Source organism: Carassius gibelio, chromosome A20 (assembly GCF_023724105.1).
Source record: "Carassius gibelio isolate Cgi1373 ecotype wild population from Czech Republic chromosome A20, carGib1.2-hapl.c, whole genome shotgun sequence".
NCBI classification, from domain to species: domain Eukaryota; kingdom Metazoa; phylum Chordata; class Actinopteri; order Cypriniformes; family Cyprinidae; genus Carassius; species Carassius gibelio.
The window spans coordinates 24,111,199-24,127,878 of record NC_068390.1 but is presented as its reverse complement, the minus strand read 5'-3'; the positions used below and the strand labels follow the sequence as shown (position 1 = coordinate 24,127,878).

Sequence of the window (16,680 nt, the reverse complement as noted above, 5' to 3'; positions counted from 1 at the left end):
GCAGTTCAGAAGATTGGCGTTTTTGATTCAGTCATCAAGTTCATTGTTAGGAAATGGAGTTGGATTTGAAAGACACTATTTTGAATGCTGTGTCATTCCTACTGTCATTGATGTTGACTCCATTGATGATTACCCTCCTCTACATTGTAGTGAGGTCAAACAAGGAAGGGCACAGAAACCACTGTGTGCCCATGTGCTAAAGGTTGTTTTAAATGAAATAAGTAATGTTTTTTTTCTTTTTTTTGGTTATTTTTTCAAACATGTTAGTAAAACAGTGGCATACCCACAGCTAATATTCCCTAATTTGAGGGATGGAGATGAACAATATTTAAGAAAAAATTATTCATAGACTGTTCTCTAATTTTGATCTCCACTGTATAGTTATTAATAAATAAATATGTATGTGCCATCTAGAGGAATACAGGTATTTCTTGTGCACTTTATGACCAATGATTCACACACACACACACACACACACACACACACACACACAAGATCCATCAGCAAACCAAGAGGAATCTTTAAAACCACAGGAAAAATAACACCCACATATATACACCCTTCATTATTCGTTAAATTAATGTTCTATTCCTTTAATTTTTGATAGCCCTTTTACATTTGGTTTTCATGGTATAAATTATGACTCCAGTCCTGAACTCTGCTCTTTTGTTTTGAAGTGAGCATACCGAAAGGGCAAAAAAAGAAAGAAAAACCTTTATCTTATGTAACTAATCCATCTCTGCAATAGTCATGAATTACTAAGTGCTGCAATTCTGTGCTTACTGTTCATCATAGCTCTAAAATTCATATTTGTTTAATAAAGTCATCTTTGTGTGCTTTTCATAAAAAGTTCTTTTAAAAGTTAACTGCAATCTCTTTTGTAAAGCCTTTATGTTCAGTGTTTCCAATAATTCATCCCAAAGGAGTAATGTGGACCCTGATTCAGCAGGCTGGTATGAGAGGAGGAGAACTGTGACTCAGGTGAGGGGAGGGGGCGAGGTGGAGGGGGGCAATGGGGTGTTCACAGACAGCTTACAAAGAGGGCTGTTAAAGTGACTAAAGAGCAGTTTCACATCCACTGCTTTCTCAAACATCTTACAAAGACACAGTTAGTCAGATTTTGTAAAGGAACTATGGGCACATTATCTCTTGTTCTGCTCTTGCTTTCAGTCCAGTGGTCCCGGGCTCAGGAAGACCCTCTTCTGCCTTTCTCTGAACACCTGGACCCCGAGCACAAGGTGCGGCTGAAGTGGGGATTTGATGAGATCCAGGGCACAATCTTGTTCGAGCTCACGGTCGACACCAGCGGCTGGGTCGGTTTTGGCTTCAGCCCGAAAGGAGGAATGACAGGAGCCGATATCGTCATTGGAGGAGTCGGACCTGGAGGCAGATACTTCACGGTAAAGTCAAAGACTGTGTCTGATAACAGCCAGAGTCATTTTCATGAGAAATATAACTAATTGATACCTTGGAATTGTAATGTTCTATTTGCATTCTGAGTGGCAACAACACACACACACACACACAAAACATCACATAATGTAAATAAGTATCACAGAATAAGAATGTGAATAAATCAACTTTAACAAAAATGTCTGAAAGAACCTTATAATTCCAAGGTGACGTAAATTATAATAATTTTGATATTATGTTATTTGTTCTTGACTGGCATATTGGCATATTTCCAGTTTAGTTTATATTTAATATTATTCTTTTTTTGGGTTCCTTAGTCTTTCATCATAGTCCACATCCACATCCTCGTCTGAGATTGATAAATGTCACTTACAGTGGATTCAGAAATAACTTTATAATCTTTTTTTTTTCATTCATATATCTATTTCATATATTAGTTCATTAGTTCAGCGAGTATCTAATATGAATCTTTTATATTTGTTTTTGTTTTTTTCAGCAGATGTAAGCTTGGATACTTTATAAGTCTGATATAATTCAAAGTCTGACAAAGTCTGCTTGTGTAGAAGACTAATAAACAAGATGTTCTAAAATATGTAAATGTTGGTTAAAAAAAAATTGAGCTATTGAGATTCAAAGTGTTAAAATGTAAGTCCAGTTAAGATGTATTAGGAACTATACATCTACAACATCATAAAGACACCCGTTGCCATGCACACGCACATGCTTCATTTGTCTCTCTTTTCCACGTTCAGGACCGTCATGCTGTGGGGAAATCAATGCCTGTGATTGACCAGCAACAGAACTACAAGCTCCTGTCTCTGACCGAGTCTGATGGGAAAACAGTCATGAAGTTTCAGAGGTCCATCAGTTCCTGTGATCAACATGACTTACCCATCACTGTGAGTTCTGTTAAACCTTTGTTTTTTAGGTTCATTACAAAGGAAAAGTAGGTCAACACCAGCAATGTACCTCTCCCCTTTTATTGTTTGTAAGATGCAGTTTTTCCAGAAAACAATGACAGGAGAACTATGGCATTGCAAAAATATACTATAGCTCTGTAAAGGAATCCATACAATGTTAGGTCCACTGGGATCGGGTGTTTCTGAGAACTCCCCTGTGTGAACTGCTAATCTTGTTTGACAGGGAGCTGTCTTTTTGAACTTAAAACCTCTGAAATTCTAGCTCAAAAATTAGTTATCAATGGCATCATACACAATGCAAACTTGTGTGAGTGACAACTGCATTTTAGCTGTAGCGTGCTTGTGGTTTATTTTTGTTTATTTTATTTTATAAGCATTTATTTGTATTTATCAGAATCTCCCCATGAAGCTGATCTATGCGTATGGCCAGACTGATGACATCACGTACCACAGCACCCAAAGAGGAACGAAGGAGCTGAACCTGTTGAAGTACATGCCTCGGGTCAACCCTCCAAACAGCAGCTCTTTTGACATAACTATGGTCAATGTAAGAAAGATTTTTAATTTCTTGTCTTGCTGTGTTCTGTCTGTAAACCCAAGAATGGAGTTCAAAAGAACAGCATCTATTTGAAATATAAAAAATATTTTGTAACATTTTAAATGTCTTTTGACTTTTAAATTGACTTTTAGTCAATTTAACGTGTCCTTGTTGAATAGTGGAAAAATAGTGTACCCCATCGTGGTTTGCATAGATTATATTACAGGTTGATCTCTTGAAATTGCTGAAGTTAATACATGTTGATTATATTTACAATCATTTCAGTTCACTGTACCAGACAACCAAACCCACTATCACTGCAAGATCGTGAGAGCCCCGACATTTGATCGCAAACAGCACATTTATCGCGTAAGTGATTGTATGAACTTCACAAACATGATCTGTCCAGCGATCTGTCAAGCATGGTTCATCTTCGACTTATTTTCATTATGTCCAGATTGAGCCGGTGATCACAAACCCTGACCTTGTGCATCATCTGCTGCTGTACCGCTGCCCTCCGAGTGTGACGGAGCCGTTTGAGGCGAAGTGTTATACTGGGGTGGATGGAGAGTGTATGGAGACCGTGGCTGTGTGGGGAGTTGGTGGAGGGGTTAGTATCTTCTGTGTGCAAGGCATTTCTAATGTGAGGGGGGGAAATTAAGACATTACTTACTTGAATGAACCACTAAGTAACCACTGTGAACTGATTACGGCGGTGAGTTAAATTCGAAAATCAGATCACTTTGATTCTTAAGCGAATCATTCAGACGGTTTTCTAAACTACCGTATATTCCGGACTATAAGTCACACTTTTTTTCATAGTTTGGCTGGTCCTGCGACTTATAGTCAGGTGTGACTTATTTATCAAAATTAATTTGACATGAACAAAGAGAAAACATTACCGTCTATAGCCGCGAGAGGGCGCTCCTGTAGTCTACACTGAAGACATAGAGCGCCCTCTTGCAGCTGTAGATGGTAATGTTTTCTCTTGGTTCTTGGTTCTAAATAAATGCGACTTATAGTCCAGTGCGATTTAAATATGTTTTTTTCCTCATCATGACGTATTTTTGGACTGATGCGACTTATAATCAGGTGTGATTTATAGTTCAAAAAATACGGTAATTCAGCTAGTTGATTAAAAGATCTGCCTCAAAAGAATGATTATTTTTCAGCCTTTTATTAACGAATTTTAATTGTTAAAATACTATTCATGTGTAAACTTTCTTAATGAGATAAAATTACTGATTGAACCTTACCTTTTAATTATGTGTTTCAAGGATTTTGAATTTCCTGAAGTGGCAGGACTTCCAATTGGAGGAAATGTTGGTGATTTTCTCTACAGGCTTGAAGTGCATTACAACAACCCAAATAAAAGTGCAGGTCAGTCGGACCAGGTTTACTATGTAAAATACCAACTGTGATGAACATGTAAAGTCTTTTGATGTGATAAAACAATACTTTCTTCCCTGCACAGGTCGAGTTGATAACTCTGGTCTGCGATTCTATTACACATCTGAACTCCGTCAGCACGATGCAGCTGTTCTGATGACAGGGCTTGCAGTGACCCCTGGGTACGCCATCCCACCCAAAGCCAAATCCTTCCTCACATATGGCCTGTGTGACACTGCTTATATTCCAGAGGTTTGTATGTCTGTTTATCTACTCACACTCTCACGATCAGATTCAGCAGATGACGGGATGATCTGTTGTGTTCTGTGTTCTACAGGTTCTGCAGACGCCTCATGATCTTCAGGTGTTCTCTGCCATGCTGCACACACACTTAGCTGGACGCAAGGTGCGAGTCGGACACTTCAGGTAAATGGTCAATTTTTGATCGATGACTGATTTAAAGAAATAATTCACTTGATATAATAACCTGTAGACTTTTCTTTCTTCTGTGATTCATAGGATTATGTCATTCTTTACTTTCCTTTCATTTTTTGTGTCATTTTTGTAAATTCTTATCCTCTTCAGAGGAGGTAAACAGATCGATTTTCTAGCTGTGGATGAAAACTATGATTTTGAATATCAGGAAGTGACAAATTTGGGCAAAACTAAGACAGTGAAGTTGGTAAGTGTTAAACACACACACAACACATTGAATTATTATAAGTAAATAAAATAAATCAATGCTTTGCTCTTTCAGGGTGACAAATTGCTGGTGGAGTGCACCTATAATACTGAAAACCGCAGCGCACTCACATGGGTCAGTGCATTTACAAGAGGCTCATATTGTATTTTCTTTAATGGCATGTATCCTCAAATTTTCATTATCTTAAAATCCAGATTATATTAAAAGTTAGAGCCTGGTGGGTGCACACATGTTTTCATATGTCCCGGAAATGTGTATGAGTTTTAATATCCTGATCCTGTTTCTCTTACTTCGTCTACATTTTCCTTTTGGCTATCCTGTAAAAACATAGAACATCCATAAAGTATAGCATTCTGCAGTGAAGTCATTTTGTAGGACTAATTGATATCACTCGTTCAATGTCCCAAATGATCTCTGTAGTCACATTTAGCAACTTGTTAGTTACTGCTTTTTTCAAGACAAGTAAAAGCTTTTACAAAGGTGCATTACTGATGTATTTTATGTTGTAGAATTAAACTTGAAAATATCTTGAGCTTGTGTTAACCAAATACCTCCTATCAGTCATTTAACCAAAATCCCATTGAAAAAACTCACAACAGGATGATGTAACTGGAAGGGCTAAAACGATGGTTTCTTGGATTGGCCCACAAAAATACATCATCCCTGCAGCACTCTGTGTAATACTTAAAATAAAGAAGAAAGATTATGGATGTGTAAAACTCCCTTTATCTGCCCGCAGGGGGGGCTTTCAACTTCAAACGAGATGTGTTTGGCCTTCCTCTTCTACTATCCAGCGATGAATCTCAGCAGCTGTGTTAGCTTCCCAGATGAAGATACTTTAATATCTGAGATGGGAGCAAACGATACTGCGTAATCTAAAACACTGATTGTTTTCATGAGTTTCCCTCTCAGTATGTGTCCTAATGATAATGCAGCTTTTATTTGTTAACTTTGCAGTTCTTGGGTCAATATGATGTTCATGAAGACTTGGGATGACACATCTATCCATCAATACCAACAAACACTGAAGGGAATCGACCAGTTCGTCATAGTCACAAACTCAAATGTAGGTGACCACAACTCCACAATAGGAAGCTTTCAATATTAACTGCTTCTTCTCTGATCACAGCTGTTTACCTGATGCTGTTTTGCATGTGTATTTCCAGAACAACGGATCATTAAATAAAGGGACACTTCCTGATCTCAAAGTCATCCCGCATGCACCCTGCATGAGCGGCTGTGCCACCAAAAGTCTCGCTTTGCTCTCACTGCTCCTCTGTTTGGCAGTGCAGTGGGCATGCTTATGAAACATCAATTCAAAATGCTACTGATGTAACCCATTGTTCTTTCATTATCTGATTAAATGTCAGTAATATTAACGGAGCAAAAACTCCTGGACAGCAACCAGAAATAAAAAAAATTCTTGTAAAAGAAAAATTTATACAACTAATATTGTCATTATTTAAAATGCACTAAATGTTTAAACATTTCTTTGTCCTACACTGTAGAGTCATTGGGTGACAGAGTTGTTGTCAGCTCCTGTAGTGTGAGCACCACAACGACTTCAAGACCGACAGCAAGTCATGTAGTCTTAACAGCACTGCGACCTGCCTGGATTGTGAACTTGGCTTAAAAGAAAACCTTAATATATAATAGGGATGTGCAAAAAATCTAATGCGATTTCCATGCGCATGTCATCAGTAAAGATGCATCTGTAATTAGAAGTATATCTCCAGCACGTGCGTTCAGATCAGGGTTGCCAGGTGTTCACAACAAATCCTGCCCAGAAAAACTAGTCCAAAACTAGCCCAATCGCAGTAGGAAAGAAACAATAGAGAAGACAATTATAAGTTTAAAATAATAATAGCTCTGGGATTAGAAACTGAAATGTCTTAAATTGTCCCAACCTGATGGCTTTTTCTTCTCTGTTCTACAGAATAATTAAGAACAGTGGTTATAGTAAAAACTACAGAAAACACTCTACATTTTCCTCTTTCTCACCAGCCTCTGTCTCCTGGCTTGCTGTTCCGTGCTCTCTTTCTGTCACTTGTGCCTCTACATGTCCCTCTTTTTCTTCCTCTAACTCCATCTCCTCATCTGATCTATTACTTTCCAATCTCTGTCCATCTAGGAACAAGGCTCAATTTACTATTTCAGCATTAATCTATTATTTTAACCATCACTACTACTCTTGCACCTATTCAATAAGTCCACCTTAAATATTCATACAAAACATAAAAAAACTGATACACTGGAATATAGTGATGAATATTATTATTACTGTTGTAGTTTAACAAAAAAAAAAAAAAAAAAAATTAAAATTTAACACCTTTGCAATGTAAACAAATTTTACAAATATGTTAAAAACTGACTTTGTGAAAGAATGCTCTTCTGCATGTTGACACGGCCCTAGGGACTCAAAGTGACAAAGCAGCGTGTCTATATGGCTGACTAGTATTTCGGGACTGAACTACAATCGGCCAATCGTCTAGATAGTTGAGAACATGCATCGCATTCTCTCTGAGATAGAAATAGCTGCATCCATGTACTTTGAGAAAGTGCATGGTGCTAAAGTCAGTCCAAATGGGAGAACAGAGTATTTGTATGCTGTGCTCTCGAAAGCAATCCTCAGAAAGCATTTATGATGCAGCGCTATCTGAATGTGAAAGTATACATCATTTAAGTCCATGTACACAAACTAGTCCCCGGGGCAAATGCACCCCCTCGACATGGACCAGACCCAGAGAGAAACATCTGTGATGTCTTGTGAAAAGCTCAATATGGAACTATGAGAACACTCAGGGTGATTCTCAGCCAGAGTTAATCGGTACTCCACATAATGTGACTTGATGATGATTGAAATATAGACAATACAAAGGCAGAACAAACAGTCTACAATAGTGAAAGCTAGCGTAAAACTGATTGAATATCCTTTTTACACTTTGGTGGTGCATCACCCTATTGTCCTCATGATTGAACTCCACCTGATTTATTAGAATCAAGGCCCGGAACTAAAAAAAAAGTGGGAAAAAAGAGGATTCTAATGACTTTAAATCAGTTCAATAAAACATTTATCATCTTTAGTTTACTTTGTCACACCAGTAGGGGGCAGAAACTGTTCTAGGCTCTATTCTGATTAAATTATTATCATTTGCAAGCAACAATTTGCAAAAATATCATTACAATATATTAGATTTGTTCACATAAATTTTGTTGGTAAATCAAAATTCAACAGAAACTTTTGACAGTCATACACACATAATCATTTAATAGAGGCTTTAGCTGCACTGTAAACATTAAGATTTGTACACTTCCTGTACATTTTTGTTGAATTCATTTCAACATTAATTCTCTTGTATTTTAAAGTAATATTGCAACATCAGGTGAGGAGGAACCTGATTCACCAGACTGGTATGAGAGGAGGAGAATTGAGACTCAGGTGGGGGGGGGGGGGAGGGGGGGTCACAGACAGCTTATAAAGAGGGCTGTTGCCTTCTCAAACATCTTACAAAGACACGCTTTGTCAGATTTTGTAAAGGAAACATGGGCACATTAGCTCTTGTCCTGCTCTTGCTTTCAGTCCAGTGGTCCCGGGCTCAGGAAGACCCCCTTCTGCCTTTCTCTGAACACCTGGACCCCGAGCACAAGGTGCGGCTGAAGTGGGGATTTGATGAGATCCAGGGCACAATCTTGTTCGAGCTCACGGTCGACACCAGCGGCTGGGTCGGTTTTGGCTTCAGCCCGAAAGGAGGAATGACAGGAGCCGATATCGTCATTGGAGGAGTCGGACCTGGAGGCAGATACTTCACGGTAAAGACTGATAACTGTCAAAGTCACCTACAGTGGAATAACAACTAATTTTATATTATTTTGATATTTTGTTCATGTTCTTGATTCTTATTCATATTTCAAATTTGGTTTATTTTTTGTATATTTGGGTTTCTAAATCAAGTCTGATAACTGTCGATAAATCACTTCCAGTGAAGTTACAAATAATTTTATATTCTTTTGATATTTTGTTCTGCATACTGCTAATTCTAATTCATCACTTATTTCATATTTAGTTCATTATCTATAATATAAATGGTTATAATTGGGTTTCTTAGTATTTCACACCATCAAGACTGAGGGTGATAATGCCAGTATTTCACTTAGAGTGGAGTGACATGCTCTATAAATCAAATTTTATATTTAATATAATTAATATTTTTTATATTTAATTCGTATTCTGGGTTCATACTGATATGTATTTCATATGTAGTTCATTAATTATGTTACATTACTGTAACATTATACAACAGTAACTTTGTGTAACAAAATCTTTTTTTTTTTTTTTTTACCAAACATATACATTATTTACTAATACCTGTTTTTTTAAACTAGATGTTCTAAAATATGCAAATGTTGCTAACATTAACCTGATATTACTGTAAGAGGTTGAGAGTCAAAGTGTTAAACTGATAGCCTAGTTTAACTGGTTTGGAAACTACAACTATAACTATGGCATCATAAACACACCTGTTGCTAGACATACATGCTTCTTTTGTCTTTCTTTTCCACGTTCAGGACCATCATGCTGTGGGTAACTCAATGCCTCTGGTTGACCAGCAACAGAACTACAAACTCCTGTCTCTGAATGAGTCTGAAGGGAGAACGATCATGAAGTTTCAGAGGTCCATCGGTTCCTGTGACGAAAATGATTTACCTATCACTGTGAGCTTGCTTAACCATTCTTCAATACATGCAATGTAACCCTACCCTTTCATTGTTTGTAAGATGCAGGTTTATCCAGAAAGCAATGATGGTGGAACTATGGCATTTAGGCTTGGGAAAGTATAAGATTTTGATCGTAAGCAAAAATATCACAGTTTCACGGGTTTCATGGTTGTAAAATGTCTTATGTCTGTAAATTCCCCCATTGAATATACTATATTTATTTTAAGCAACATATATTTGAGAACATATATACAAGAATATTTGCAGTAGTAGTATTTGTGTCACAGAGCTGTGGAGCCTTCATGTTTGGGACAGCCTTAACAGCTCCCTGTGAGTGTAACTAAAACAATTTTAGAGGCTAGAGCTCCATCTACATGACATCTTGATGCCTTTAGATGGCCAGTCCTCTCTGACTGGTGTGTAGCACAGAACCAGTACCCTTCATCGTGCTACAGTACATGTCCTATGTGCAAACCATTCAACAAAAGCTGCTGGATAAGGAGCTGAACAAATCAGGCTTCACTGTCAGAGTAAACAGGAGTTTCCCCATGAGCATCAGTAACGCAACTCTCCTTCCCTAATCTCAGGAAACCGAGGTTATGATCGTAAACAGTGTTTTTCAGAGCACAGTATACCTTGAAACTGGTAACTGGACCATGCTTAATGACATTACAAAACAAAACCAGCAAGGTAAAGTAATCCAAACAATGTTAAGTCCACTTGGATCAGGCCATTTCTGAGAACTCCCCTCTCAGAACAAACTGTTGATCTCGTTTGTCAAGTAGCTCTGAGCTGCACATCAAAAACCCTCCTTGAACTGAAAACATGGACTGTCTTTTTGAACTATAAAATCATGGAATTCTAGATCAAAAATAGCTCAAATGAGTTATAACTGGCTACATATACACTGTAAACTTTTTTGAGTGACAACCACATTTAACTGCATTTAACATTAGTTAAATGTTGCTAAAGAGTTTCTAATTTCAGTTGTGTTTATTTGTATTTATCAGAATCTCCCCATGAAGCTGATCTATGCGTATGGCCAGACTGATGACATCACGTACCACAGCACCCAAAGAGGAACGAAGGAGCTGAACCTGTTGAAGTACATGCCTCGGGTCAACCCTCCAAACAGCAGCTCTTTTGACATAACTATGGTCAATGTAAGAAAGATTTTTACTTTGTTGTTTTGCTCTTCTGTATGTAAAACCAATTTTCGGATCTTGACATTTCCTGCTATTTAATAGGCAAATAAGTCTTATTTTAATTTAAAATAAAATAAGACTCAAATCTATCATATTTATCTAGATTAGAACATATGTTGTAATGTATGTTTTGAATATAGACTGTGCAAAGTTTTGGGGTTACTTTTTTATGTTTTTTAAACATTAAATATTTCTTAAAAAATGTGAACAAAAAAAATATTTTATGCTTACCAAGGCCATATTTATTTGATTAAAATATAATTTATTAAAAATACATCAGCAATGTTGTGGAATATTATTCCAATTTAAAATAATTATTAGATATATTTATATCTATTGAAAAAAATAAAAAAGGATTTTTAATTTAATTTAATTTCAAGTATAATTTATTCATGTGATGGCAAAGCTGAATTTCAGCAGCCTTCAGTGTCACATGATCCTTCAGAAATTATTCTAATATCATGATTTGCTGCTGAAGAGAATTTCTTTTATATCAGTTGAAAACCATTTTTTCAGTATAGCAATTTCAAGAGAACAACATTTATTTGAAAAGAAAATAATTTGCAACATTTTAGATATCTTTACAGTAGCCTCAATTTAATGTTTTCTTGATGAAGAAAAGTTTTAAAAAAAATCTGACACCATAGTAAATTTTTTAATAGAAGTGAATGCAGAGATAATCTTGTCAAATTCTAGTGAGTGTATACTTTCACTTTACATGTTAATTATATTTCCAATCATTTCAGTTCACCGTACCAGCCAAACAAACCCACTATCACTGCAAGATCGTGAGTGCCCCAACATTTGATCGCAAACAGCACATTTATCGCGTAAGTGCTTCTATGAACTTCACACCACATATCAATCACTCAGTCATGAAAATATCCGACTTATATTCATTATGTCCAGATTGAGCCGGTGATCACAAACCCTGACCTTGTGCATCATATGCTGCTGTACCGCTGCCCTCCGAGTGTGACGGAGCCGTTTGAGGAGGAGTGTTATACTGGGGTGGATGGAGTGTGTATGGAGACCGTGGCTGTGTGGGGAGTTGGTGGAGGGGTTAGTATCTTCTGTGCCTGAGGTTTAAAGCATTTTCATGAGAACAAACGACCAAATTGAAGCCATTAATGACGTTATGGTAAAACATATTGTTAAAATCAAGAATCAAATCAGTTTAATTCTTAAGTGAATCATTTAAAGAGGTTTCTAAATTGATTCACTGAAAAGGTCCTCCTCATGAGGATAATTCATTTTCACCTTTTATTAGCAATGATACGATTTTTTTTTTTTGCCTATTTATATGTACAAAAATGCTTAATGAGGTAAAATTACTGATTATCTTTTCAATTCAATTACATTTTTCAAGACTTTTGAATTTCCTGAAGTGGCAGGACTTCCAATTGGTGGAAATGTTGAAGATTTTCTCTACAGGCTTGAAGTGCATTACAACAACCTCAATAAAAGTGCAGGTCGGTCAGCAGAGGTTTACAGTGTAAAATATCACACTGTTATAAATAATTCAGTTCTTTTGATGTGATAAAACAATACTTTCTTCCCTGCACAGGTCGAGTTGATAACTCTGGTCTGCGATTCTATCACACATCTGAACTCCGTCAGCACGATGCAGCTGTTCTGATGACAGGGCTTGCAGTGACCCCTGGGTACGCCATCCCACCCAAAGCCAAATCCTTCCTCACATATGGCCTGTGTGACACTGCTTATATTCCAGAGGTTTGTATGTATGTTTATCTACTCACACTCTCACGATCAGATTCAGCAGATGACGGGATGATCTGTTGTGTTCTGTGTTCTACAGGTTCTGCAGACGCCTCATGATCTTCAGGTGTTCTCTGCCATGCTGCACACACACTTAGCTGGACGCAAGGTGCGAGTCGGACACTTCAGGTAAGCCTGTGTGCATTTCTTTCTTCTGCAGTTCATAACATGAAGTTACTGCAAAGAATTATAATTTTTTCTCTTGTCCTCTTCAGAGGGGGAAAACAAATCGATCTTCTAGCTGCAGATGAAAACTATGATTTTGAATACCAGGAAGTGACAAACTTGGGTAAAACTAAGACAGTGAAGTTGGTAAGTGCTAAAAGGTTTGAAAAAGTTACGATGTCGTTAAGTTTACAGGGGTTTCAAGCATAATTATCAAATATACACACTGGACAATACCAAATGGCACATTTATATATCAGTTTTTATATGTTTTAGTATTTAATCATTGGCAATAAGTGAAATAAAGAAACGTTTTGGTCTTTCAGGGTGACAAATTGCTGGTGGAGTGCACCTATAATACTGAAAACCGCAGCGCACTCACATGGGTCAGTGCATTTACAAGAGGCTCATATTGTATTTTCTTTAATGGCATGCATCTTCAAATTTGACTGCTTCTCATAATATTAAAAGGGTCAGAGTCTGGTGGGTGCAAGTATGTTATCATATGTACTTGATGTGTATTCATTTTCCTGCTCCTGTTCCCTGCACATTTCTTGTATTGTCTTGTTGGCTACCCAGTAAAAATACTGAACAAAATGCATGCAGTTATGACATTTGTGGGTCAAACAAGATAGGATTTTCCCTTTGACTTTTTAAATATTGCAAAAATAATCTCTGTGGCCAGCAAAAGTTTCGATTCTTACAGTTTTTGTTACTTAATCTTCACAAATGAAAAGTGCATGCATTTTTAAGCCTAATTACCAACGTACTACACTGCATTTGCACAACTTCTACATCACTGCCATTAAGCTTCAGTCAACTCTTTTAGTCCATATTTTCCCCTAAGAGTGATTATAAACACAATCAGGCTGAAAAAAGGACTAGTGAGTTTATCTGTTGACTATGATGTTGTTTGAGGTCCCTGTCCCGGTCTCTGTCGGCCACTTCTTAGAAACTGCCTTTTTCAAAACAAGTCAAAGCTTACAAGAAATATTGTTCAGAATTATTTCTGATGTATTTTATGTTGTAGAATGCTGCAAATGTGCATTTTCACACTGCAAATGAGAAAATGACTTTAGCACAGACCTTATTTCAGGCACTGAACCAAAAACCCATTTAAAATTGACTTTCAGACTGGAACCAGAATACATCATTCCTATAGCACTCTATTGATCTAATCATTAAAATATTGAGGGAAGATTATGGATGTGTAAAACTCCCTTTATCTGCCTGCAGGGGGGGCTCTCAACTTCAGAGGAGATGTGTTTGGCCTTCCTCTTCTACTATCCAGCGATGAATCTGAGCACCTGTGTTAGCTTCCCTGATGTAACATCTTTAGCATCTGCAATGGGAGCACCAGATATATAGTAATCTAACTGAAAACCCAGATTTTTTTAATACATTAAGCTCTTAAAATACTTAAAATAGTAATGTGCAATTTAATTGATAATTTTGCAGTACCTGGCTTGTAATGATGTTAACAAAGACTTGGGATGACACGTCTATCTATCAATACCAACAAACACTGAAGGGAATCGACCAGTTCGTCATAGTCACAAACTCAAATGTAGGTGACCACAACTCCACAATAGGAAGCTTTCAATCTTAACTGCTTCTTCTCTGATCACAGCTGTTTACCTGATGCTGTTTTGCATGTGTATTTCCAGAACAACGGATCATTAAATAAAGGGACACTTCCTGATCTCAAACTCATCCCGCCTGCACCCTGCATGAGCGGCTGTGCCACCAAAAGTCTCGCTTTGCTCTCACTGCTCCTCTGTTTGGCAGTGCAGTGGGCATCCTTATGAAACATCAATTCAAAATGCTACTGATGTAATACATTGTTCTTTCATTATCCTAATAAATGTCAGTAATATTAACAAAGCAAAAACTCCTGGAACACCAGGACAGAAATTGAAAAAGTTATTATATGTAACTACTTATTTTAATTAAAAAAATAATAATTAGATGTAAATGGACTTTACACTTTACTTTCCTTGCTTTACTTGTCTTCTACAATATGAAAATCTAAAAACAAGTTTATATTAAAGGATCACTTTGACAGCATGATTCAGAATTTTTCCAACCTTGAATTGTAATTAAAAACAACAAAATGGCAATAATACTAATACTAATACTACTAATTATTATTATTCAAAATACAGATTTCATATACCCAGTTAATTTAGTGTTTATGCAGAGGTATGGCGACAGATAAAATGATTGACATGTTGATGCTATCGACTGCTTGCTTTAATAATTTACACAAAAAAACTAAATTCATTCACATTTGTAGTTACAAATCTGTAATTCTTGTTTTTCTGTGCTGGAATATTCTGGATATATTTCACAATTAAGAAAAAAAAACTATTAAAATGATAATTAAAGTAGTCCTTATGAATCATGCTTTTTGTTTCAAGCGTTTTTTCCTAAGTCATCCCAGCCAACATGTCTATGTGGGCCCCACATGGTTTATGATGGGTACCAAGTGGGCATGGTCCTAAAATGGGCATCTTATCTGTGGCCCACTTGGGTCATCTAAGTAGGTCCCACATGGTCAAAAAACAGATGCCTATGTGGGTTCTAGTTGGGTCACAAATGGCAAATGAGGACATAGGATCTAAATGGGCGACACAAATGGGGCCCAAATGGGTTTAACAAATGGGTTAGAAATTGGCAATTTCAATTAATCCCATATTGGCTGCCTACACTGGGCCACCTTGTGGTATTGCCGGCCCAAAACTCGAACCCACAACCTTTGACAATTTGTTGATGTTGTCTAAATGACTTATAATATCAAATGGCAATACAATTTAAATATATTTCATATTGTATAAAATAATTAAAAAACAATTAGGCTCTGCTTCTTATTCATTTTTTTGTATCTACAGATTTAATTAGTATTTATATTATATTTAGTATTATGCCTCCAAAATGTTTGTATTTAGTGACAGGAAACCTGATTCGCTGTGAAGGTAGCCAGTAGTGAGCCTCATCCCCAGCCCCTGTGAACGCAGCTTCATGGACCATTTGGAGGAGGATCGTCCTTTATCTGCTACACTGCACTTTAACTTCTGGAATGTATTCACTGACCTTTTGTGATTTGTGACATTTTTTTTATTTTAACTAAATGTAATAATTTTACGTAATTTGATTTTACATAATTTGCTTAAAGGGACAGTTCACCCTAAAATTAAAGTTCTACCAAACCAGTATGAATTTCTTTATTCTTTTGAAGACAAAAATATATTTTGAAGAATGGTGATAACCAAACAGTTATCTGTCATCTGTCATCATATGCTCACCCTCAAGTTGCTCCAAACCTGTATGAATTTAATAATTCTGCTCAACACCAAAGAAGATATTTTGAAGAATTTTTGTAACTAAACAGTTGTGGGTTACCATTGACTTCATATTCTTTTTTCTTACTGTGGAAGTCAATGGTGCCTCACAAAATAAATAAATAAATAAATAAATAAATAAATAAATAAATAAATTATTATGCATTATTTTGTTGGGCTGTTCCATCAATGTCAGAGAATCTGAATGTGAGAAACTACCTAAAATATTTAAAATGCATATGCATACATTATAAGCTGATTTTATCATTACAAATTGAAATCAGAATTGTCAAAATAAATAAACAGTTATTCTCTATTAATTTGCCCTTCCAGTGATATTCCAATACACTGACCATTCCAATTGAAGTAGTTTTTTTCTTATCCTTAGTATAAATTATGTCATATAGTATTTTAACATGTGTAAGTGACATAGTATTTACGTTTACTAGACACATCCAGAAAGTTGTCTATCGGATTGGCATGTAGACACTTTGGTTTTTACTTTGTTGTT

At 36.5% G+C, this 16,680-nt stretch overlaps 1 protein-coding gene across 3 annotated transcripts; it reads left to right on the top strand.

The window, feature by feature from the left end:
- Positions 1-1,041: 1,041 nt before the first annotated feature.
- Positions 1,042-16,040, top strand: LOC127938125 (DBH-like monooxygenase protein 2 homolog). 3 transcript variants are annotated; one of them, XM_052534550.1, is made up of 13 exons: positions 1,042-1,400; positions 2,166-2,312; positions 2,728-2,880; positions 3,157-3,240; positions 3,329-3,481; positions 4,149-4,251; positions 4,346-4,512; positions 4,598-4,686; positions 4,846-4,942; positions 5,018-5,077; positions 5,703-5,833; positions 5,921-6,029; positions 6,130-6,403. In XM_052534550.1, exons 1-13 carry the CDS (start codon positions 1,134-1,136, stop codon positions 6,268-6,270), a joined length of 1,701 nt encoding a protein of 566 aa, XP_052390510.1. In that variant the 5' UTR covers positions 1,042-1,133; the 3' UTR covers positions 6,271-6,403. The 3 variants fall into 3 exon arrangements, with proteins under 3 accessions (XP_052390510.1, XP_052390512.1, XP_052390511.1); XM_052534552.1 differs by lacking the exons at positions 2,166-2,312; positions 2,728-2,880; positions 3,157-3,240; ... (7 more) ...; positions 5,921-6,029; positions 6,130-6,403 and adding exons at positions 9,530-9,676; positions 10,690-10,842; positions 11,631-11,714; ... (7 more) ...; positions 14,287-14,395; positions 14,496-16,040 and having other exon boundaries at positions 1,045-1,400; XM_052534551.1 differs by lacking the exons at positions 1,042-1,400; positions 2,166-2,312; positions 2,728-2,880; ... (8 more) ...; positions 5,921-6,029; positions 6,130-6,403 and adding exons at positions 8,425-8,773; positions 9,530-9,676; positions 10,690-10,842; ... (8 more) ...; positions 14,287-14,395; positions 14,496-16,040.
- Positions 16,041-16,680: the final 640 nt, after the last annotated feature.